Raw genomic sequence first — 24,978 nt, forward strand, 5'->3', positions numbered from 1 at the left:
TGAGTTACAGGGCTGGGCCTTCTCCCGGAGTGGTAGGCTGATTAGGCCTCCTGACAGACTTGACCTCTATAGGTCACACACACACACACACACACACACACACACACACACACACACACACACACACACACACACACACACACACACACACACACACACACACACACACACACACACACACACACACACACACACACACAAGGTCGAGATGAACGACGCACCTGCCGCGATTGTGAACAGAGCAGCAGGAGCTTAGCAGTGTTGCCAGATTCTGCGAGAGAAATAAGCAGCCAGGTCTATGAAAACAAGCCCAAAAGAAGCGACTAGGCTACGGCTATACAATCTACAAGCTCTACAATCTACAAGCTCACAACGCGTGAGCATGTAGATCTGCCATTTTCAAAAAAATACAAAAATTATCTTGAATTTGTTAATTTTGGAACATTTGTGAAACATTTTAACAACACACATCTTGTAGGGGGGGTCCCTGGCACAAAATATGGGGGGTCGGTGGACAAATAAATAAAATCATTATTTCCATAGAAAGAAAAAAAGGGAAGAAGGTGGGGGGGTGGGGGGGGGGAGAGAATCAACAAAGAGAGATCAAACTAAAAAACTAAAAAACAAACAAGGTATCTACTTATTTACACATGGTACCTGAGATAAGATAGAGGTGCGTGAGCATAGCAGCAGATGTATAGTGCATACTGTTATGGACGTTAGTTAAGGTGCTAGAAAAACACCATTAAAAAAAATGGCACAAATGTTCACCATTCCTGTGGTGTATATTCTACACTGCCCTTGTGGTCTTGCCTATAAGTTCTACACGATCTGGATCTTTTTCTAAACGCACATTTTGGTGTGCGTTTGGGCCTTTCAGCCACACGCAAACGGTGTTTTTGGCTGCTAAAACCGAGAATTTTGTAAACGGATAAATAAGTGAAGGTTTTCCAAAAGATCCGGTTCAGTGGATCTCTGTGGACACCTAATCCGGAGGTTTTGAGAAACGATGATGTCATCGCGCATTCGCACATGGTCGTTATAATAATAAATAATAATACTACATAAACACCGGACATTATGATACCAAATGGAGAGATAGAGAGAGCAACACTTACAGTCTATGAATCAAGGCATGCTCATTTATGGCAAAATAACTATAATTAATAATAAGACTGTGGTGGAAAAAGTAGGCTACTCAAATGTTTTATTTGAGTAAAATAAAATAAATACTCTGTTACAAGTAAAAAAGAAGGTAATAAAAATGTACTTGAGTAAAAGTACAAAAGTATTGGCATCAAAATATACTTAAAGTAGAAAGTATAGACTCATCCAGAATGTCACGTTTCACAAGGTATCATATTCATAAAATGTATCAAAACACTTTTGAAAATAGCAGATCTACAAGCTCACAACATTGCGTCACATCGACAGGCGTTGTGAGCTTGTAGATCGGCTATTTTCAAATAGCCAAAGTTTAAATAGGGTTGAAGTTGTTAATGTATGTTTTGTATTAATAATCACAATCTACAAAGTAACTAGTAACTAAAGCTGTTAAATAATTGTAGTGGATCCATGGAAAAGATCCATATACGTGTAGCCTAGGCCTAAGAGAGCACAAGTTCTATCCGTAGGAATGACATTTCAATGATATTAAACATGACATTTCTTCTCTGCATTTTTGTGGTGTGGAGTCTGTTTCACTGCCACCTAAAGGCTTTGACCTTGGCTTGAACACATTATCAAGAAAAGGGTTCTGGTTCTATGCTTTGAACACCTTAGCTCCAAAAGGGTTGAATGATGAATTATCTGTAAATATAATATTATGATGTGTTCATGTCATGTACTGTATGTGTTTGTTTTTTTTTTCACCTCATGTATTCCTAATCTGACTTGTTTTCTACTTTGTATTTATCTTGCCTATTTGTTCATCATGTGATTATGCATTGTTCTTGTGATCAGTGTTGCCAGATTTAGCAAGAGACGCAAGTGGCCAGTTCTTCAAAAGAAAATCCACGAAACTGATTGGTGGGGTTCCATGGTTGGACCTCACCTCTCTATTCTCCCCTATGGGTCTGTCTTTGGGTCTGTAATAAATACAATTTCGGTCCAACTGACCTTCATCAGGTATCTGATACCTTCATCTGATACCTTAATCAGTTCATTAAATAAATCCATTTTTTGTCTTCACTACAAAAAGTAGTTTTAAAAAAAATAAACAACAACGTTCAACAACAGCAGTGCACTGAACGTTTCCCTTTTAAGTCTTTTCATGTTGAAGTACAGTAGGTGTGCAAGAGGACTCTTTCTATCTAGTTCTAATAAAAAAATCAGTCGGTCATGGTTTGTTCCCTTCTTCAGTAGGATCCACGCTCCCTTTTTCCCCCTCAGTGGGAGTCTCAGGGTTACAGCTGGTGAGCCTGGGACAGCTTTTCCTTGCTGCCCGGCCCCATGTGCTTGAGGGCTCCATCAGTATATTGTTCGACAATCTTTTCAGCAGACTGCAATGTTTCCTTGACCTCACAGAGGGCCTTCTCCACATCGGCAGAGTTCTGACCAGCTCCGTTTTGTTTGATTGCCTCCACCAGGTTCTGTAGCTGTTTCACTTGCTGTTTCAGAGGCTGGCACTCTTCCTTGTTGCCCTTTGCATTCTCACAGAGAGAGATGAATGCATTTGCTCTGAGGAAGATGTCATCTATGAGATCCATGACTGATTGAAAAAACAAGAGAGAAGGGAAAAAGAAGGATACAGTTGGTTGAAATCCAATAGATTGAACCATAACATGCTTTTTTGCACTGAATGAGAAGTGGCAACTGACTTCAAAGTTGTTTAATTAAGCAACAAGAGAGGATCTGCTTTATACTGTCATTGTTGGTAAAACAGTGATGTGGTCAGGAATGAGATGCTTGTACTGAGTTCCCTAAGCATCACTGTGTAAACTGTGAAGTGTAAATAATAATAATGATGGTAAAGCCCACCATCTTATGTAATATTGTCATTATACTATGGTTACCAACTAAAGAAAACATATTCAAAATACTGTATACTGTACTGAAAAAAATGTTTTAAAGACCACTACTGCATCAAAAGTAACACACTATACTATAAAAAACTGGTCAAACATTGGCCAAATTGTCAAATAATATAAGAAAGAGGCAAACATTTTGAAAATAGAAGATCTACAAGCTCACAGCGGCTCACGTTGCGAGGCGTTGTGAGCATGCAGATCTGCTATTTTCACAATATTTATCTGTGGTATCGAGTGAACTTGTCAGGGTGGGGGGTCCCCTGTTCAAATATGATTATTTGGGGGGTCACGACCTGAAAAGGTTGAGAACCACTGTACTAAAGGACCACAATGGAAACAATCTGTAAGCTTTCTTGCGTTGTCCTGTTGATTATGGTGTGTCAGATGTCTGCTACAGATGTATGTATGTATAATCAATAAAGACATCTATCTATCTATCTGTCTATCTATCTATCTGTCTAGTATTCACATGGAGTGTTAAACAAGTAGACCCCCCTCTTACTTCTCTTCAGCTCTGCATGATCCTTCTCCCTGTCTGCTTTATCCTCTGCCTGCCATGAAGTTTCTTTGGACACCTTGTGTTCAACCTGCAGATTCTGGGACAACGCCTTGAATGTGGCGTAGAGGCTGTGGTTCAATTTTTGCAACACAATCCCCTTGCTGCGATAGTCCTCAAACAAATGTACATGGAAACTCTCAGAGGTGTATTTTGTTACAAACGCAGCAGCATACTCCAGGTTGTAATTGAGATCACTGAGGTCCTTCTCCACATCACCAGAGTTCTGACCAGCTCCTTTTTGTTTGATTGTCAGCATCAGTTCCTCCAGTCCTTTCACACGCTGGACCAGACGCTGGAACTGTTTCGTGTTGGCCTTGACCTCCTCACAGAGAGGGTAGAGTGAGGTTGCTGTGGACACGATGGAGTCTACGAGATCCATGACTGAATGAAAAACATGAAGAGAAGAGAGAAAGGGGACAGATCCATTAACCCTCTAGAACCTGAACTATGAAGGAAAGGTCAGAAAATTCCAAAATTTTGAAAAGGGACACTTTATTGGGTCTTAAAACATTTTTGATTTTGTTTTATTTTTTTTAACATTCCTTTGTATCATTTATTTGTTGTATCATATTTGATACAAGGGGTATTAAAAGGGGTATTTCAAGTCGTTTTTTTTTTTTTTTACTGCCTCCCCCCTGGCCAGCCGGGGCGCCTGATGGAGGGGAAAGGAACTGGTTGGAATAACGTGTTCCTTCCACGCGCTACGTCCAACCAGGGAAACTCTCCCCTGTCAGGTGATAAGAAGGTCAGTTAGCTCTCATGCATTGAAGGAGGCATGAGCTCGGCCCTGGCCTCCCTAGGTTGGCAGAGGGAGTGTAGTGCCCAGGATTACATAGAGATTGGCACTGGGTGTAAAAAATAGGGTTACAAAATCGTGGGATAAAATTTTGAAAAAAAATAAAAAATCAAGTCGGTTTTAACATTACAAAAACATTTATTTTAGACCTGTAGTATCAAATATGATACAAATCATAAAGGACTATAGACCTGTAGTATCAAATATGATACAAACACTTTTGACATCATAAAAAACAAACTCAAATGCTAAATTTTGAGAGCTCATAAGTGCATTCAAGTTATCCAACACTTATTTCAAAATATTAGTAAAGATATACTAGGAAAACGTACCCGAACTGCTTAAAAAATAATAGTTTGTTAGTAGTGCATCAACCTCTCCTGTTTAGTTGATGGCAGCCATTTTGGGTCAGACCACCTGAGGCTCTGTAACTACCTGCAGTGCAAATGGTATGGTCCAGGGGGAAGTGGGGATGTGTCAGATATGATACAACAGGTTCTTGGTCCAAGTATTCATTACACTGATTTATAAAAAAATCAGTGTAATGTGTGTATCATATATGATACGTTTGGTGACAAATCATCATCACTGAAGTAAATCCGTGGGATTGATCGATCAATCAGTCAGTTTATCAACCAACCAAACCACCACCCCCACCCACCCACCCATCCATCCATCCATCCATCCATCCATCCATCCATCCATCCATCCATCCATCTTCACATGGAGAGTTAAACTAGTAGACCCCCTCTTACTTCTCTTCAGCTCTGCATGATCCTTCTTCCTGTCTGCTTCATCCATTACCTGCCAGGTTTCTTTGGACACCTTGAGTTCAACCTGCAGATTCTGGGACAAAGCCTTGAATGTGTCGTAGAGGCTGTGGTTCAATTTCTGCAAGTCATTCTCCTTGCTTTCATAGTCCTTAAACACATGCACATGGAAACTATCAGAGGTGTATTTTTTGACAAACTCTTCATCAGACGTCAGTGTGTTATTGAGATCACTGAGGGCCTCCTCGACACCAGCAGGGTTCTGACCAGGTCCTTTTTCTTTTATTCTCAACACCAGTTCCACCAGTCCTTTCACACGATCGACCAGACGCTGGCACTGGTTCTTGTTGGCCTTGACCTCCTTACAGAGAGGGTAGAGTGAAGTTGCTTTGGACACGGTGGCGTCTACGAGATCCATGACTGAATGAAAAACATGAAGAGAAGAGAGAAAGGGGACAGATCCATTAATCATCATCACTGAAGTAAATCCACAGGATTGATCGATCAGTCAGTCAGTCAATCAACCCACCCATCTATCTCACAACAGCTCACGTTGTGAGGCGTTGTGAGCTTGCAGATCTGATATTTTCACAATATTTACCTATGGAACCGAATCAAACTAAATGTAATGCCTCAACTCCTACATTCCAAGTACTTATCAGGGTGGGGGGTCCCCTGTTCAAATATGATTATTTGGGGGGTCACGACCTGAAAAGGTTGAGAACCACTGTACTAAAGGACCACAATGGAAACAATCTGTAAGCTTTCTTGCGTTGTCCTGTTGATTATGGTGTGTCAGATGTCTGCTACAGATGTATGTATGTATAATCAATAAAGACATCTATCTATCTATCTGTCTATCTATCTATCTGTCTAGTATTCACATGGAGTGTTAAACAAGTAGACCCCCCTCTTACTTCTCTTCAGCTCTGCATGATCCTTCTCCCTGTCTGCTTTATCCTCTGCCTGCCATGAAGTTTCTTTGGACACCTTGTGTTCAACCTGCAGATTCTGGGACAACGCCTTGAATGTGGCGTAGAGGCTGTGGTTCAATTTTTGCAACACAATCCCCTTGCTGCGATAGTCCTCAAACAAATGTACATGGAAACTCTCAGAGGTGTATTTTGTTACAAACGCAGCAGCATACTCCAGGTTGTAATTGAGATCACTGAGGTCCTTCTCCACATCACCAGAGTTCTGACCAGCTCCTTTTTGTTTGATTGTCAGCATCAGTTCCTCCAGTCCTTTCACACGCTGGACCAGACGCTGGAACTGTTTCGTGTTGGCCTTGACCTCCTCACAGAGAGGGTAGAGTGAGGTTGCTGTGGACACGATGGAGTCTACGAGATCCATGACTGAATGAAAAACATGAAGAGAAGAGAGAAAGGGGACAGATCCATTAACCCTCTAGAACCTGAACTATGAAGGAAAGGTCAGAAAATTCCAAAATTTTGAAAAGGGACACTTTATTGGGTCTTAAAACATTTTTGATTTTGTTTTATTTTTTTTAACATTCCTTTGTATCATTTATTTGTTGTATCATATTTGATACAAGGGGTATTAAAAGGGGTATTTCAAGTCGTTTTTTTTTTTTTTTACTGCCTCCCCCCTGGCCAGCCGGGGCGCCTGATGGAGGGGAAAGGAACTGGTTGGAATAACGTGTTCCTTCCACGCGCTACGTCCAACCAGGGAAACTCTCCCCTGTCAGGTGATAAGAAGGTCAGTTAGCTCTCATGCATTGAAGGAGGCATGAGCTCGGCCCTGGCCTCCCTAGGTTGGCAGAGGGAGTGTAGTGCCCAGGATTACATAGAGATTGGCACTGGGTGTAAAAAATAGGGTTACAAAATCGTGGGATAAAATTTTGAAAAAAAATAAAAAATCAAGTCGGTTTTAACATTACAAAAACATTTATTTTAGACCTGTAGTATCAAATATGATACAAATCATAAAGGACTATAGACCTGTAGTATCAAATATGATACAAACACTTTTGACATCATAAAAAACAAACTCAAATGCTAAATTTTGAGAGCTCATAAGTGCATTCAAGTTATCCAACACTTATTTCAAAATATTAGTAAAGATATACTAGGAAAACGTACCCGAACTGCTTAAAAAATAATAGTTTGTTAGTAGTGCATCAACCTCTCCTGTTTAGTTGATGGCAGCCATTTTGGGTCAGACCACCTGAGGCTCTGTAACTACCTGCAGTGCAAATGGTATGGTCCAGGGGGAAGTGGGGATGTGTCAGATATGATACAACAGGTTCTTGGTCCAAGTATTCATTACACTGATTTATAAAAAAATCAGTGTAATGTGTGTATCATATTATATGATACGTTTGGTGACAAATCATCATCACTGAAGTAAATCCGTGGGATTGATCGATCAATCAGTCAGTTTATCAACCAACCAAACCACCACCCCCACCCACCCACCCATCCATCCATCCATCCATCCATCCATCCATCCATCCATCCATCTTCACATGGAGAGTTAAACTAGTAGACCCCCTCTTACTTCTCTTCAGCTCTGCATGATCCTTCTTCCTGTCTGCTTCATCCATTACCTGCCAGGTTTCTTTGGACACCTTGAGTTCAACCTGCAGATTCTGGGACAAAGCCTTGAATGTGTCGTAGAGGCTGTGGTTCAATTTCTGCAAGTCATTCTCCTTGCTTTCATAGTCCTTAAACACATGCACATGGAAACTATCAGAGGTGTATTTTTTGACAAACTCTTCATCAGACGTCAGTGTGTTATTGAGATCACTGAGGGCCTCCTCGACACCAGCAGGGTTCTGACCAGGTCCTTTTTCTTTTATTCTCAACACCAGTTCCACCAGTCCTTTCACACGATCGACCAGACGCTGGCACTGGTTCTTGTTGGCCTTGACCTCCTTACAGAGAGGGTAGAGTGAAGTTGCTTTGGACACGGTGGCGTCTACGAGATCCATGACTGAATGAAAAACATGAAGAGAAGAGAGAAAGGGGACAGATCCATTAATCATCATCACTGAAGTAAATCCACAGGATTGATCGATCAGTCAGTCAGTCAATCAACCCACCCATCTATCTCACAACAGCTCACGTTGTGAGGCGTTGTGAGCTTGCAGATCTGATATTTTCACAATATTTACCTATGGAACCGAATCAAACTAAATGTAATGCCTCAACTCCTACATTCCAAGTACTTATCAGGGTGGGGGGTCCCCAGTTCAAATAGGATTATTTGGGGGGGTCACGACCTGAAAAGGTTGAGAACCACTGTACTAAAGGACCACAATGGAAACAATCTGTAAGCTTTCTTGCGTTGTCCTGTTGATTATGGTGTGTCAGATGTTTGTTACAGATGTATGTGACATATGATTTTATTTCATAATTAATAAATCTGTCTGTCTGTCTGTCACGTCTTCACATGGACTGTTGAGTAGTAGACCCCCCTCTTACTTCTCTTCAGCTCTGCATGATCCTTCTCCCTGTCTGCTTCATCCTCTACCTGCCAGGAAGTTTCTTCGGGCACCTTGTGTTCAACCTGCAGATTCTGGGATAACGCCTTGAATGTGTCGTAGAGACTGTGGTTCAATTTCTGCAAGTCATTACCCTTGTCATTAAACACATGCACATGGAAACTATCAGAGGTGTACTTTGTGACAAACTTTTCAACAGACGTCAGTGTGGTATTGAGATCCCTGAGGTCCTTCTCCACACCAGCAGGGTTCTGACCAGCTCCTTTTTGTTTGATTGTCAGCATCAGTTCCTCCAGCTCTTTCACACGCTGGGCCAGACGCTGACACTGTTTCTTGTTGGCCTTGACCTCCTCACAGCGAGGGTATAGTGAGGTTGCTCTGGACACGATGGCGTCTATGAGATTCATGACTGAATGAAAAACATGAAGAGAAGAGAGAAAGGGGACAGATCCATTAATCATCATCACTGAAGTAAATCCGCGGGATTGATCGATCAATCAGTCAGTCAATCAATCAACCCACCCATCTATCTCACAACGGCTCATGTTGTGAGGCGTTGTGAGCTTGCAGATCTGATATTTTCACAATATTTATCTGTGGAATCGAGTCAAACTAACTGTAATGCCTCAACTCCTACATTCCAAGTACTTATCAGGGTGGGGGGTCCCCAGTTCAAATATGATTATTTGGGGAAGAAACAGGCAGCAGTTAAAACAATAACATAATTATAAACAGTAGTTACAGAAGAGAAACAGACATACCATCTGGGGCATCAGGGGTGATCACCCCTTCAAGGTTCACTTGTGAACCTGGTGTTGAACCTGGTATTACTTGTAGAAGTACTGTCATACACACACGCACGCACGCACGTACGCACGCACGCACGCACACGCAACTATTTCTGTGAACAAATGAGAAGGAGTTCTCTTATGATGCTAATTCAGAGTTCTATGTTCACCAGAAATACAACAACAATTTACAAAAGGCAGTTTATAGGTCTGAGCACAGGGTCAGCCCTCCTAAGTATGTCTTGAATTATCTGTATACTGTATGTGATGCATATATATTTTTTATCAAATAAAACACTTTTTATAGATAGAAAAACCATTAGGACAATTAGTACCTTCATTTTCATTGCTTGGTGAAGATGCATCTGTAGTTGGGGCTGCTGAGTAGACAGGCAAAGATCAGTTTGTTTCACATTATTACAGACAAGTTAGTAAATCAACACCAGCAACCATATTTCTGTTGTATTGCTGTGAGGAGAGACTACTCAGATGTTGTAGTGAATGGTCACATCACACTATTTCAGAATACTGTTTTATTGCTGTAATGTCAGTTCTGGACTCATATTTATCAAGCCTCTCATGGTAGGAAAATCGGTCCTAAGTGCCCAGAAATTCAAATGTATTATGTGTCTGTATCTGTGTGAGCGGGTGTTCTCCATTAACAAATCCAAACTGCACTCACAACAATCTAAATGACATTATGCAAATCAACACTGCTCACAAAGTGGTCCCTGATGAGGCAAGGGGCATTTTGCAATTGGGGGATAGAAAAGGTAGACAGACCCCTCCGTGGTGGTGATCATAACCGCTTACTACTCCAACGTGAAGCCTTTTATATATAAACAGTCAATATATGGCTCCTTGTGGGCTCAACGAAGAATTTGATGTCAAGCCATTTCTGTGATTCTTCTCTATTATTTTTTATCTTTGTGTATATTTGTCATTTTGCATTGTCTTTGATTTTGTCCTTTTTGTCCTCTATATTATTATTATTTATTTTGTTGTATTGTATCTGCTGCACTTTGCAATTGGTTATCTCTAGGCGTTTTTATTGAGTAGTTACAGTTTTTTACTGTAATTTTCATGTGTCTATTTAGCTGTGAATGGTACTGTATTGCATATGAACTACTGTTGTTCTTATAATCACTCCAGCCTGTAAGCCCCTTTAATTGGAGAATTGTTCTCCTCAGCATGGCACTATCCTACTCAGCCTGAGCCTGTAGATCTGGTGGGTGTGACGGTGATTAATCACTACTACAGCTACCTCTGATTGTGACCAGACCTGATGAAGACCCACAGTGGTCAAAACGTTGTTAATGCTTTCTAGAGACTGTGATTTCCCAAACTGAATAAATAAATACCACACATTTCCTGAACTCCCTCAGACTCCTGGCTCTAAATCAATGTGCCGTGTGGCTCATGAATGAGTTTATGCTGCTCATGTCTGTCTTTTGTCTATAGGATATTTAGATTTTGACCAGACACACTACCTGCCTCTCACACCAGAAGCAGAATTAAGGAAGGTGGAGAAAGAGAGGGAGAGAGGGGAGAAACTGCGGGAAGAAGGGGGAAGCGAGTGAAAAACAGACAAAGGAAAGGTGTTCTAAAAAAAAAGGGGGGAGAAATCTGGCTTGAACTGTTGAAAACAAATAAGAAACAGGCAGCAGTTAAAATAATAACATAATTGTTAACAGTAGTTACAGGAGAAGAGAAACAGACATACCATCTGGGGAATCAGGGATGATCACCACTTCTTCTACACCTGGTGTTGAACTTGATATCACTTGTAGATACACTAAACAAATATTGCGATGCACGCACGCACACGCACACACACACACACGCACACAGATGCATATAATAAATGATCACTTGGGACCGATTTTCCTACAAAATATTTGGTGTTGTCCAGTGGTTTATAAGGTTAGATCTGCGGCCGCGCGCGCGCACACACACACACACACACACACACACACACACACACACACACACACACACACACACACACAAAACAATCTTTGATAGATAACTCAATTGTCAGACAAGAGAGAGAATGAGAATGAGGGAGGGAGTGAGGGGGACAAGGAGAGAGAGGGACAAGGAGGGTGGAGAAAGAGAGGGAGAGAGATGCAGAGAGGGGGGACAGAGGAGAGAGACTGCGGGAAGGAGGGGGAAGCGGAAGCGAGTGAAAAACAGACAAATGAAAAGAAGGTGTTCTAAAGCCTTGAACTGTTGAAAACAAATAAGAAACAGGCAGCAGTTAAAATAATAACATCATTATAAACAGTAGTTACAGAAGAGAAACAGACATACCATCTGAGGAATCAGGGATGATCACCACTGGTAGTAGAGGTTCTGTGATACAAGGCAATTTAAACACACAGTTTAAATAGTATTGTTCTTCAAAGAGAAACGTCCTCCACAACCATGCAGAGGTCTGAGTACAGGGCCAGCCCTCCTAAGCATGTCTTGAATTATCTATGTGATGCATATTTTTTAATCAAATAAAACACTTGTAGGCCATTAGTACCTTCATTTTCCTTGCTTGGTGGAGAAAAAAAAGAAGATATACTGTACATAGCAACAACGACCCCAAAAGGGGTTCCCGTCTTGAAAGGTATACCATAGTTACAAGTAGGGGTTCCCGCCCTAAATGGGTTAATAGATAAAAATAGCCGCCCATATTTCACAGTAAAGGCATGTGCTATTATATTTATTTTGGTCATTTCCAATATATTATGTAGCCTATAGGATTATATCTCCATAATAGTATAGTATTTCCGAGATGAGACGAGAAGAGTACCATTCCGCTGGTGGTAACCGGAACGCTCGCCGCAAAACACACTCGGCCCATTTTCTTTTGCGGACCGAGGCCGCCGGATTAGACCAGGGGCGAGGGTGTTTTAAGACGCCGGTTCTTCTTTTCCATTCCGGAATGGAGAGAGGCGCATGAGAGAAAAAAGGCAAGAGAACACGGTCCACTTCTAAGTTAAAAGCAGCTGTAAAGACCTTTATTTTATTTTATTTCAGTGGATTAATGAAGGAATAAACCATTGAGATGCCACCTGGAGTGGAACACGAGTCAGATCGGATGGATTGAAACGGTGTGAGTAGGCCTGTCTGTCCATACTGTACGTGCGTAATACGTGCCCTGTCCCTGTCCCATGCCCGATGTTTCCTTTTCGCTTGATATTGTTTGATGGGGAGACAATAAAATCATGATCCATACACCTAATGAAAATAGACGCTTCACAGATTATAGAGAACTTTAAATGTTAACAATCGGATCTGAATTTACTGAGTACGGCTACAGTTAAATGTGAAGCTCTTGCTGACTATATACGTACAGTATCCACGCTCTCTGTGTGCCCGATCTTTCCTTTTCGCTTGATATTGTTTGATGGGGCGACAATAAAATCATGAACTATACACCTAATGAAAATAGACGCTTCACAGATTATAGAGAACTTTATATTATAGCGATCGGTTCAGAATTAGCACGGATTAGTTAAGCTGCCAGTGTCCTTACAACAAAACATTTCTTTTTGCACTTAAAGGGTATCTTCCTGTTGATTTTGCCATTTTTAATAAGTAGAAAACCTGGACTGGATCCGCGGATCCGGATCCAGATCTTCAAATAGTAAAATCAACAGGAAGTTGACATTTTTATTAAAAAAACAAACAGTACTGGGTTTGGTGATGCTCTATATTGTCTGAATCAGCTATGTTTGGGTTCATTTATGTGCTAAAAGAGTGACTTTGAGAGCTGTTTTACCGTACAATGTAAGTCAATGAGGAGCATATTTTGAATTATCAATTTCTAATCAATGGAGCAAATATTTTTTATTTCTTGCCCACCTTTGGAGTTACATCATGGCAAGGTAACTACACAACCCAAACCAACAAAGTGGTCTTGCCCTTTAAGACGTGGTCTGACCATCGGGAATACATGGTCGCATTGGTCTACAGTGTACATACAGGTACAAAGGAAAAGTCTGTTTCTTTCCATAATATAATTCGAAAAGTGAAACCATTAGGACCATTAGTACCTCCATTTTCGTTCCTTCGCGAAGAGGCATCTGCAGAGAGGAAAATATCAATTTGTTTCACATCGTTACAGACAAGTTAGTAAATCAACACCAGCTTCAGGCTCATTTACGGTGTATACTGTATGTCACATATTTCTGTTGTATTGCTGTGTGAGGAGACTGCTCAGATGTTGGTATATCACACACAATTTTAGAACTTTTTGTGTTAGTTTTATTGCTGTAATTTCAGTTTTGGGCTCGTATTTATCAAGCCGCCCAATTTGAAAAGATTGACAACTGACAGTGTGCACAAAATATTTGGTGTTGTCCAGTGGTTTATGAGATTAGATCTGACTGCACACACATGCACGGACACACACACATGGAGGAAGGGGGATACTACAGTCTGGTTAAACTAGTCGGCCAAGCAGTTTGTTAGATTAGCTATGGAGAAATACATCAACCCTCTTATAGACGGCTAGCCACAAAGTCACTGCTCAAATAAAATTCTCAAACTCACCAGATTCAGGATCAACAGAGCCACATGAAGACAACCCACGCTTTATGTGATCTGTCAAATACATGATAACATAACAGTGATATGACTGGGTTGTTACAGCTGTTGGCTTATTTGAATGCACTCGTGTGCACAGCCACACACACACACACACACACACACACACACACACACACACACACACACACACACACGTCACACACACACACACACACACACACACACACACACACACACACACACACACACACACACACACACACACACACACACACACACACACACACACACACACAAAATATTAAAGCATTCAATATTGCTTGTGAAATTGCATGCAGCTGAGCAGTAACTATGTTATGTGTAATTTTAAATCAGTAAAGAAACTTACCACGATATTTCACACCCAGCACCATACAGACAAGGATAAAAAGGACCCCAATAATTCCTCCAACAATACTTCCCACGGGTGTATTTCTTTAAAATAAAAAGACAAAACAGCATGTGTTGTTACTGGGTCAAGTTCAATATACAGTATCTGTAGCATGTCTTGAATTCTCTGCCTATGTGATGCATATTTTATAAAATAAAATACATTTTAAAGATAAATCATCATGAGATCATCATCATTGGGAGTTTTGGGACCATTAATACCTTCATCTGTGTTCCTTGGTGTGCCAGGTGTGGCTGCGGAGTAGAAAACAAATGCAAATCAGTTTTGTTTCACGTTGTTACAGACAAGTTAGGAAATCAACACCAGCTTCAGGCTCATTTACTACAGTATATGTCACTATTTTAGAGTTCTGTTTTATTGCTGCAATGCCAGTTTTGGGCTTATGTTTATCAAGCCTCTCATGGTCCGTAAATCGGTCCTGAATGCTAAAACTACATTTTATAAAATGCATATTTTATAAAATAAAATACATTTTATAGATAAATCATCATGAGATAGAAATCATTGGGAGTTTTGGGACCATTAGTACCTTCATCTTTGTTCCTTGGTGTGGCAGCGGAGTAGAGAACAAAAGTAAATCAGTTTTGCTTCACGTCGTTACAGTCAAGTTACGTAGGAAACACCATCTATTGGTCTTGTCATGTGATTTGAAGGAGTTATTTAACATTCCTTATGGAACAATATTTCCTTTGATATGAAACAAAATACACCAAATGGAAAACAGAATGCATTGTTTAGATCTTTGCATTATTTAAATATTTTCCTTGTTCTATCCTTGGTAATACTTAGTTTCCCACTGATCTATATTTAGAATGATTGCTGTTGTTCCTGAAATCATCTCTGAATCACATGGGCGAGACAACTTTCATTATGTTCTTATCGAACATCACTGCAGTGGGCCCTAATCCCAAAAATAATCTAACCTTGTCCCCAAGACTAGACAAGACTTTTAATCATCCATCCATCCACTTACATATCGGCTAGGCTCTGAAAGAAGCTCTGAAAGAGCCTATGGCCATTGACGTCATTCATGCCCAAATGAAAGTATATAGAACATAATTATTTGAAGAAAAAGTAGTGGGATTGTGATGTGAACAACACATGTGGCAGTGATCGGTCCAGCAGTTTGCCAGATTAGCTCTAGACAGCAGACACAACGATGACTCCCCAACTACTTTAAAAGTCCTACAGTGTGTAGGTACACTACCTATCCTGTTATTTATGGTGTGGCTCTGAAAGATATAATAATAATAATAATAATAATAATAATAATAATAATAATAATAATAATTATTATTATTATTATTATTATTATTATAAACCATTTTAATAGTGCAGCGGCTAAAAGCAATATTTTGGGAGAATCGTTCACTTGGTGATACAAGCGTGAAACTTGGTACAGATCATCTTTAGAGGTCATTTATCGATTTTTTTAATCGAGCCACTTGAAAATCAAAGATGGCGGCCATTTTTCAAGATGGCCGACATCTTAGTGGGCAGTTAAGTGATATGATGGTTTATTTGGTGATACAAGCATGAAAATCGGCATGAGCAGTCTCTGTGGGTCACTTGACAATAGGCCACCCACAGCTACTTGAAATTTCAAGATGTCGGCCATTTTTCAAGATGGCCAACACTTTAGTGGAGCAATTAAGTTATATAATGGTTTATTTGGTGATACAAGCATGAACATTGGCATGAGCAGTCTCTGTGGGTCACTTGACAATAGGCCACCCACAACTACTTGAAATTTCAAGATGGCGGCCATTTTTTAAGATGGCCAACACTTTAGTGGAGCAATTAAGTTATATAATGGTTTATTTGGTGATACAAGCATTACATTTGGCATGAGCAGTCTCTAAGGGTTGCTTGACAAGAAAACACTCCCAGCCACTTTACATTTCTATTTTCAAGATGGCCGCCCCCTGGATCCTCAAAAGATACATTTTCTCATAGAAATGTATGTTTTTTTTTCATTAAGGACGATTATACGATTATTATTATTATGCTAAAGAACAACTTTTAACACATCACAATATAGTTGTGTTGATTTGTTGATCATAGATAGATTAGATAAGAGTGAATATCTGCACTACCAGGGCACACTGGTGATATATCACTGCTGTTAAACTCAGAGTGGGGTTCAATGTCAGCTAATTGAAAGTTGGTATCCCAAATGCTGTCTAATTTACCCCAAAACAGTTAGATAGCCGCACCTGAATTGACAGGTTGTGCCAGCACGGGAGAGCCGAGCCAAGGTTAATGGGGTTTTAGTTAACCGGATGGTGTACAGATCGCTCAGGATTTAAATGGCATTGGATGAACGATCGAACTAAGTGTAGGGTTAAGGCACGAACTTAGTTGTATCCCATACATCAAAGTGCTTGGTAAAAGGTGGTAAAAGGATAAACCCTCGGCCTCTGCCTATGCTGCAGACATGGCAGAAGCCATCATAACAGTTGTGAAAACTAACTGGGACAGATGTTTAATTTGTCAGCAGGTCACCAAGGAAAAACTCATTCAGCCGAGTTTATTCAACAGAGAGCACGATCGTACTGGTTATGATACCATTGCAAGAAATGTTCCATTATTTCATAAGATCAATGCTCTGCCTATCTTACTTAGTCCAACCCGACTAGATGAAGGTGATGGCATAGAAAGCACATCGACAAGAAACAGAGCAAAATATAATTCAAGCTGTAAACTTAGGTTCAACAACACAGAGCTGGAAAGGGCCCAAAAGAGAGCATCTACATCTGCTGAAGACACTGAAGATACCAAAGATATCCATGTCAAGAGGCCAAGAAGATCTAATGTATGACCGGTCCAGCGATGTCACAACTGTGAACGAGGCCAGGCTTGATCTCTTTGCCAGAAAGCAAAGACAATATGACTTGATCCCACCAACTCAAGCAGCACTCAAAGAGCATGCCAAACATGCTTCTTATGAGGCTGGATACGTGTGGGGACAGGCATTGAAGCGACATCCACAAATGCCGAGCCCATCTGACTGGGGATGGGTGGAACAGGACGAGAAGTGGAAAGTCTTCTGGACTCCACTTCCACCTATTGCGGAGAGTTGTTGGGAGTTGACCAAATGTGGGTGCTCCAAGGCCTGGACTCAGTTTCACATGCCTATGTAGTTGCCCCTGCTAGAACCTATTTGCATGTTTATTTTGCCAGAGTTATTCCCTGTTGTCCTCTGTGTTTTCAAGTGGAGGCCTATGGCTCGGCTTCCCCTCGTCACATCGACGCATCATGTTTTACTTTTTATCTAGTCTATTACTGTGTAATTTTCAGTTGTTACTTTGTAACATTGCTTCCACTGCCTTCCACTGCCATATCTAACAGTGAAGCACATTTTCAGTTTAGTTCCTTAGTATCGTTTGTCATGGTTCCGTGGCTATTGCCATTCAGTTTTAGCCATTACTCATAATTTTGGAGCACTGTCCGTTCAGCACCACAACTGTGCTTATCAGCACCACAACTGTGCTAATTTATTCATCTTATTTTTTGTATCCCCACCCCTTAGTATTTATTTGACACATGTAATGGCTGTTAGTTTAAAAAAAACAATATATATATATATATATATATATATATATATATATATATATATATATATATATATATATATATATATATATATACTCCCTTGTGACTGTTACCTTGTCGTGGTAAGGGAGCTTGTTTAGGCCTACCTCAGTGAACCCTGAGAGCTATGCCGGTGGGAGGCAACTCCTGACAGGTCTTACCAAACTGGACAGGTCGTGGGCGAGGAGTCAGACAAAACACAGTCAAACAACCTCTCTTGACAGAGCTTTTTGAGGAACCCAATACATTTCTATGAGAAAAGGTATCATTTAAAGATTGACATCTTGAAATTTCAAGTGGCTGTGGGCGGTTTCTTGTCAAATGACCTTTTGAGACGGCTCATGGCAATTTTCATGCTTGTATCACCAACTAAATGATTTCTTAAGCTTAACTAGTCCACTAAGGTGGTGGCCATCTTGAAAAATGGCCGCCATCTTGACATTTCAAGTAGCTGTGGGTGGCTTATTGTCAAGTGACCCACAGAGACTGCTCATGCCAATTTTCATGCTTGTATCACCAAATGAACCATTATATAACTTAAATGCTCCACTAAAGTGTTGGCCATCTTGAAAAATGGCCACCATCTTGAAATTTCAAGTAGCTGTGGGTGGCCTATTGTCAAGTGACCCACAGAGACTGCTCATGCCAATTTTCATGCTTGTATCACCAAATAAACCATCATATCACTTAACTGCCCACTAAGGTATCGGCCATCTTGAAAAATGGCCGCCATCTTGGATTTTTGAGTGGCTCGATTAAAAAAGTCAAAGAGTTGACCTAAAGGAATGTTCATGCCAATTTTCACGCTTGTATCACAAAGTGAACGATTGTTCCTACTATCCGCTCTACTATAAGTAGAATAATTCAATTTGAAGTTAAACAATACCTGGTAATGTGTGTGGGTGGTTAAATAATTACATTTATAGAACAGTGGTGTAAAGTAACTAATTACATTTACTCAAGTAAAAAAGTTAGAGAACCACATATTATAGAAACATAAGTGTTTCAGAAAACTGGATTTAGGAGACATTTGTAAAGATTTCCATGATTTTTCAAAAATAGCAGATCTACAAGCTCATAGTGCGGCACTCAGTGCCGCACTATGAGCTTGTATATCTGCTATTTTTTAATAGCCAAATAAATCTTAAAATGACACAGATGCTTTCCCAGATTGAATGTTAAATACGCTCCGAGTTCAATTAATACTGAGGATTTCACTGGGCAAGCTCCTGAGAAATAAAAGAAGCAGCTTTGATACATTTATACGTTTTTAACACATATATGATTAATGCTTCTAACTACCTATTACCATTATTATATTTTCAAAAATATCAAAAATGGCAAATTTACATGGTGTAGCCAGCATGAAATTTCATCTATATCACTTGCTGCTCCCAGACACCTGACATCTCTTTGCTTTAACCAACTTGCCAATGTCATGGACCAGTTATTTTCATAACACTGCACTACGTTCGTGTGTGTGTGTGTGTGTGTGTGTGTGTGTGTGTGTGTGTGTGTGTGTGTGTGTGCGCGCGCGTGCGTGTGCGTGTGCGTGTCAGACAGAGAGAGAGAGAGAGAGGGAGAGGGAGAGGGAGAGAGAGAGAGAGAGAGAGAGAGAGAGAGAGAGAATACATGTCCGTGCTGGGCTGACTCCTGTGTGAGATCAAGAGAGAGAGAATACATGTCCGTGCTGGGCTGACTCCTGTGTGAGGATCAACGAGTATAGCCATTACTACTCGACTAGTAGTTGAATAGACTGTTAACGAGCCAATCAGCCAGAACATCCCACAGCTGGGGAGACAATGCCTCTCTATAGCGGGCCATCAGAGGTACTCGCTGCAGCCAAGTAGCAGCGAGTGGGGGAGGGGGGAGAGCTGCTTGGACGCGCAGCAAGGCAATGCAAACTGCGACTCTTATGTCTGTTAGATGTAGTATCAATTTACTATTTTTAAAAGTATTTCGCGGGCTGCCATGGACCTTTCCGCGGGCCGCCAGTTTGACAAGCCTGGTCTAAGAGTACAGAGAGATACACCTGAGATTAAAAACTAGAGAGGTGCGTTCAGTGGAGCCCTTACCCACAGAAGATTTCCCAGGCTGGGTGGAACTCCATATTTGGGCAAGACTATGATATCTGTCATCTATGTATCTATCACCGACTGCCATTGACTTCCACTATAAAATGTAAGTTAAATATTTTGTGTATATATATATATATATATATATATATATATATATATATATATATACAGAAAGCTCAATTACAGTTAGTTAGCAGCAATGAACAATAAATTCTTCCTTTTTCACATAGACTTAAACTCAAGTCCTTGAGACAAACAAGAAGTGGTCAGTGTGCTAAATGGCTGCACCACTTGGCACCCCACGAAGTATCATCTCTTACAGCTGCAACCGTGCATAGGACAGAGCCCCTCTCTCCTCAAGTTTGCTTTTACTGAGACCACCACTGTCCCAAGACAAATTAAAATGTCATCATGATAACCACTCTCACAAGAAATGTTCTCAACAACACTTCCTATCTGACAAAGAGGATTCTATAAGGCTTCAACTCGTTTTTGTTGCAGTTGACCATTTTAATGATAATGATGAACTTTATTTATATAGCACTTTTCAAACATCTAAATGCAGCTCAAAGTGCTGTACAATACAGCAAAAACAAACAATATTTTTTTTCAAACATTAAAACAACAACAAAAAAGCAGCAACATCTGGGTGCTGAGCAATACATCTCATAAGATGCTAGTTAAAAGCTAAGTTATAAAGATGGGTTTAACTGTGCTTGCCTCCCTGATTTCTTGAGGTAATGTGTTCCATAGATTAGGGGTGTAACAGATGAATGCAGCATCATAAATTTTCTTCTGGGTTTTAACTGTAGTCTCTATGACCTGCCGAAGAAGATATAAGTACTCTCGGGGGCCTATATTATTTTTTTGAGTCCAAGAGATGGGCCCATACCATGTAGTGCTGTTGTTAAATGTTAAAGTCGACGCTAAATGAAACAGGGAGCCAATGTAAAGTAGCCAAGACTGGGGTGATGTGCTCATGTCTTCTGGTTCTTGTTAGCAGTCTAGCTGCAGAGTTCTGAATTAATTTAGATTATTCACAATAAAGTATTATGGACAACATTTTTAGACAACAGATTGGGGTCCCTCTGGGTTTTTACTTTTCAACTAACTATGCTTGTCTACAATATATTTGGGCTGAAGGGGAAAGGATCTTAAATTCAAATAATCTGTTTTATAATAGCATATTACTGTGGAATGGCTGTTACATTGACAATGTATACATTATATTAGACATGAGATTAGACTTGGCTCTTGGCCTTCCATAAATATTTGAACTCTATTAACCACTAAAACCCCAGAGCTCTATACTTTGTCTCTACACCATATCTCTTCTCTTCACCACAAATAGCCGATCTACAAGCTCACATGTCACATTGTGACACCCACAGAGGGATTTTATCAGTCACATCACTATTATTGTGTAGCCTACTGCCTTACTTACCCTTGTGACAAATGTATTTTATATAGGATGTACTGTATGAGTCTTTCAGACCAACAGGACTAACATATAGCAAGACAGTTTGCAGAGGACCACAGAAACAATGCTTTTCTAGGCATTGAACATGATAAAGCCTCCATCATAGGTCATACAATACAGAAACTTAAATAAATAAAATAAAATAAAAACATAATTTAACTTTCATGATGTCTCCTTTGCCTATCCACTGGCTATATAGGCCAGTGGATAGGCAATCAATACTTTTTTGGGTGAACTAGTCCTTTAACAGACTTAAGAGAAGTGAATAACACAATTCATGCTGAAAAAAAGGACCCAATTCATACTTACTGATCACCTCAACCGTGTAAATATTGCTGTTCCGGTTGGAATCGAACACCATGTAATATACTCCACTGTCTTCTAGGGTCATATTTTTTGATGGTGACGTTTCCAGTTTCTTTATCCAATTCTGTACGGTTTTTATATTTCTTATTCTCATCGACTTTCTTTTCTTTAGCAGCCAAGCCCAAATCCCACTCTGCCACCACATCTTGTTTGCCTGAGGGTACAGTTATAAATAGTTTTATAGAAGCGGTAGGTTTCCCATCGATAGGTAATTCAAGGCTTCCTCCCAGTGGTATGTACATCACATCTGGTAGGCCTGTGTGGAGAAAATTATTTCAGTCAGTTAAAGCAGTTGCCAGGTATTATAATATAGTCGAATGGAAAGCTTTGCTATTCCCAAACATATCATATTTTCTGTAAGAGTGGAAATGACAGCTTTTCATGATTTCTTGAATGAGGGCAGTGATTTAAAATGTACTTTAAATGTGAGTGATGACCAGTGGTGGAAGAAGTACTCAGATATTTTACTTAGGTAAAAGTAGCAATACCACAATATAAAAAAATACTGTTACAAGTCAAAATGTTACTTGTATAAAAGTACAAAAGTATTGGCATCTAAATATACTTAAAGTACCAAAAGTAGAAGTACTAAAATGTTTGGAAAGCTCACAAGCTCGTTGTGAGCTTGTAGATCTTCTATTTTCAAATAGCTTATGTATACAATAGGGCTGAAGTGGTTAATGTATGTTTTATAATATAATAATGTAGATCCGCAAAGTGACTGGTAACTAAAGTTTTCAAATAATTGTAGTTGAGTAAAAGTACAATATTTGCCTCTAGGCGGGTGCAAATATGGTTCCTGTGGGGTGGGTAAGGGTAGGGGTGCAGAAAGATTGGTTCATAATGCAAGAAAATATTTTTGGGTGGGGTGTATAGTCAAAGATGAATTTAGTTTGGGCCAAATTTGATGAACAGAGCTGTCCAATACTTGTCAATATTGCAAACAATACTATCTATCAACTGACAATATTCTCTGCCACCGCCTTCTGAATTACTGAAAATTGTGACTATTAGTTTTGTTGTGTTTTGAGGATATCTTGAAGCCTTGTTCCAGTAAAAAAATAAAAATAATATATAGTTGAACATTTATGATATAATTAGTTAACTTGAAACGGATGACCATTTCAGAGGGTTTTAATAGAGGCACAATCAAAATATTGGATTTCACAATTATCTAACTGTATCTCTGCAATTTCGACAAGTCCAATGGATTCCTAGGCCCCCAAAACATAGGGTTAGACACAAAAGGTATTTGTCTAGGATAAATAATGAAAGTATTAGGCCAGGGGCGGACTGGCCATTTGGCATACCGGGCATTTTATTTATTTATTTATAAATATTTTTGCTCCCGTGTTATGATTAATACGGTCATTTCCGGATCGCGCGGCCCAATTATTAGTTACGTTAATGTTTGGGCTGGGATGCTTTACAGCAGTGGCATAATTTACATAGGGTTGCTGGGTTAAAACAGTGACTTTCCACCAATGATGATGACCAAATTGAATTTCTAGATATCGTAGAATGAGACAATTTGTGGTCGATTTGGAGCCAAAAACTGGGGGGTGCAAGGCTCAGCAAAGCTCATAACCATATAAATATTGATATAAAAACAATTATAGCATTATTAATTATTAATTTCAACGGCACAAATTAGAGCTCAATGAGCACTAAAGAATGAGACAATTTTTTCACATGAGACCATCGGATTAAAATGCTTTTTATTGAACAATACGGAAGATACGGGTACTTATGCGGGCCCGAGTAAAATGGTAACATCCGTGGCCATGGGGTAAGAACTTTATATTTGAAATCTGAACGTTTATGTAGATGTACGGGCTGTAAATGGAGAAAGTGCAATGTTTCAGGGTGCTTGCCGCGCCCTCCAAGCCACAGAATCAGAGTCAGCTTTTATTAATACGTTTCAGATCAATCAGTTGGATAATAAAGCCATGTCTCTGCCTCCGGTTTAAACTTTATGGAATCATTACAATATTGCATTTGAAGAGGCAAGGTGATCATCAAAACATATTGGGTTTCTAGCGCACAGCACACTTCAAATCAGGTAAGGTTGAATAAAGTATCTGTTTTTGGTATGAATATGTGTGAACAAAATTGTGATCTTAGGCTGGGAAATTGTCATGTGTAAAGATGCAAGGGTCATGCAACTTTGTTTGTGTATGCTCCAAGCAGCAGCACTGCCCCCATGGAAAGATAGCACTTAAGATCAAGTTCTGTGAGACTGGTCAAAGACAGACAACAACCCAAGAAGACCGGTTCCTCAACATTGCTTCACTGAGGAACCATAGGTTTTCTACCAGAGATATACAGGCAAGATTTGCACAACGGTACCAAAGACAGATATCAAAGTTGCAGGACCCCTGCTCAGGTGCCAGTCACACACCTGCATGTGACTGGCACACACCTGGCAGCAAATGGTACCAAGGCTGCCTGACACCAAATAATGCATAATCTGCATAACGGAACACCAGCTTCACTTGCCCTATTGCAGAGGCCTTATCCTGAAGGGTCAAACGTAGCATCTTTCCATGGGGGCAGTGTTGCTGCTTGGAGCACAAACAAACTCAACAAAGTTGCAAGACCCATACTCCCAAGACCCGGGGATTTTGGCAAGTTTTTTGGAAGCGTCACCCACACGTTTGGCTGTGTTGCTCATTCCACGATTGCACGATCCTTGCGTTTGGAAGTGGTACCAGGGCTGACACCAAATAATGGTGCCAGTCTGCATAACGGAACATGCTTCCACTTGCCCTATTGCAATGTTTGCACAACAAACATGCCATCTTTCCATGGGGGCAGTGCTGCTGCTTGGAGCATAAACAAACAAAGTTGCATGACCCATGCTTAGGTGCCAGTCACACACCTGTGACTTGCACCTGAGTGACTGGCAGATCACTCAAAACAAGAGCGATTATCAACAGAAGCATATTGGGGGATTTTGGCACCGTTATTGGGGGCGCTACCTACACGTTTAGCTGTGTTGCTCATTCCACAATTGCACAATCATTACAAGCTGTACCTCGTTGTAAAGGTGACTA

General features: G+C 40.3%; 1 protein-coding gene and 1 long non-coding RNA gene across 2 annotated transcripts in view; both read right to left on the bottom strand.

Annotated features, from left to right (window-relative positions):
- Window positions 1–2,405: 2,405 nt before the first annotated feature.
- The window catches only part of LOC308104919 (uncharacterized protein), a gene marked incomplete at its 3' end in the record, with an annotated part of 64,538 nt that continues 41,965 nt past the window's right edge, over window positions 2,406–24,978 (bottom strand). The window contains exons 11-16 of the mRNA XM_080455561.1: window positions 8,601–9,029; window positions 7,675–8,109; window positions 6,072–6,509; window positions 5,140–5,574; window positions 3,532–3,969; window positions 2,406–2,710 (exon numbers count right to left, since the gene is read on the bottom strand). Of these exons, the coding sequence (XP_080311687.1) occupies window positions 2,406–2,710; window positions 3,532–3,969; window positions 5,140–5,574; window positions 6,072–6,509; window positions 7,675–8,109; window positions 8,601–9,029 (2,480 nt within the window). The remainder of the gene's footprint in view (window positions 2,711–3,531; window positions 3,970–5,139; window positions 5,575–6,071; window positions 6,510–7,674; window positions 8,110–8,600; window positions 9,030–24,978) is intronic.
- On the bottom strand, window positions 13,458–14,431 carry LOC308104534. The gene is made up of 3 exons (XR_013934833.1): window positions 14,342–14,431; window positions 13,957–14,007; window positions 13,458–13,487 (listed from the first exon to the last, which is right to left on the bottom strand). It is a non-coding gene; the product is annotated as an uncharacterized lncRNA (long non-coding RNA).

Source organism: Gymnoscopelus braueri (genome assembly GCF_963280865.1).
Source record: "Gymnoscopelus braueri genome assembly, chromosome: 17".
In the NCBI taxonomy this organism is placed as follows: Eukaryota; Metazoa; Chordata; class Actinopteri; order Myctophiformes; family Myctophidae; genus Gymnoscopelus; species Gymnoscopelus braueri.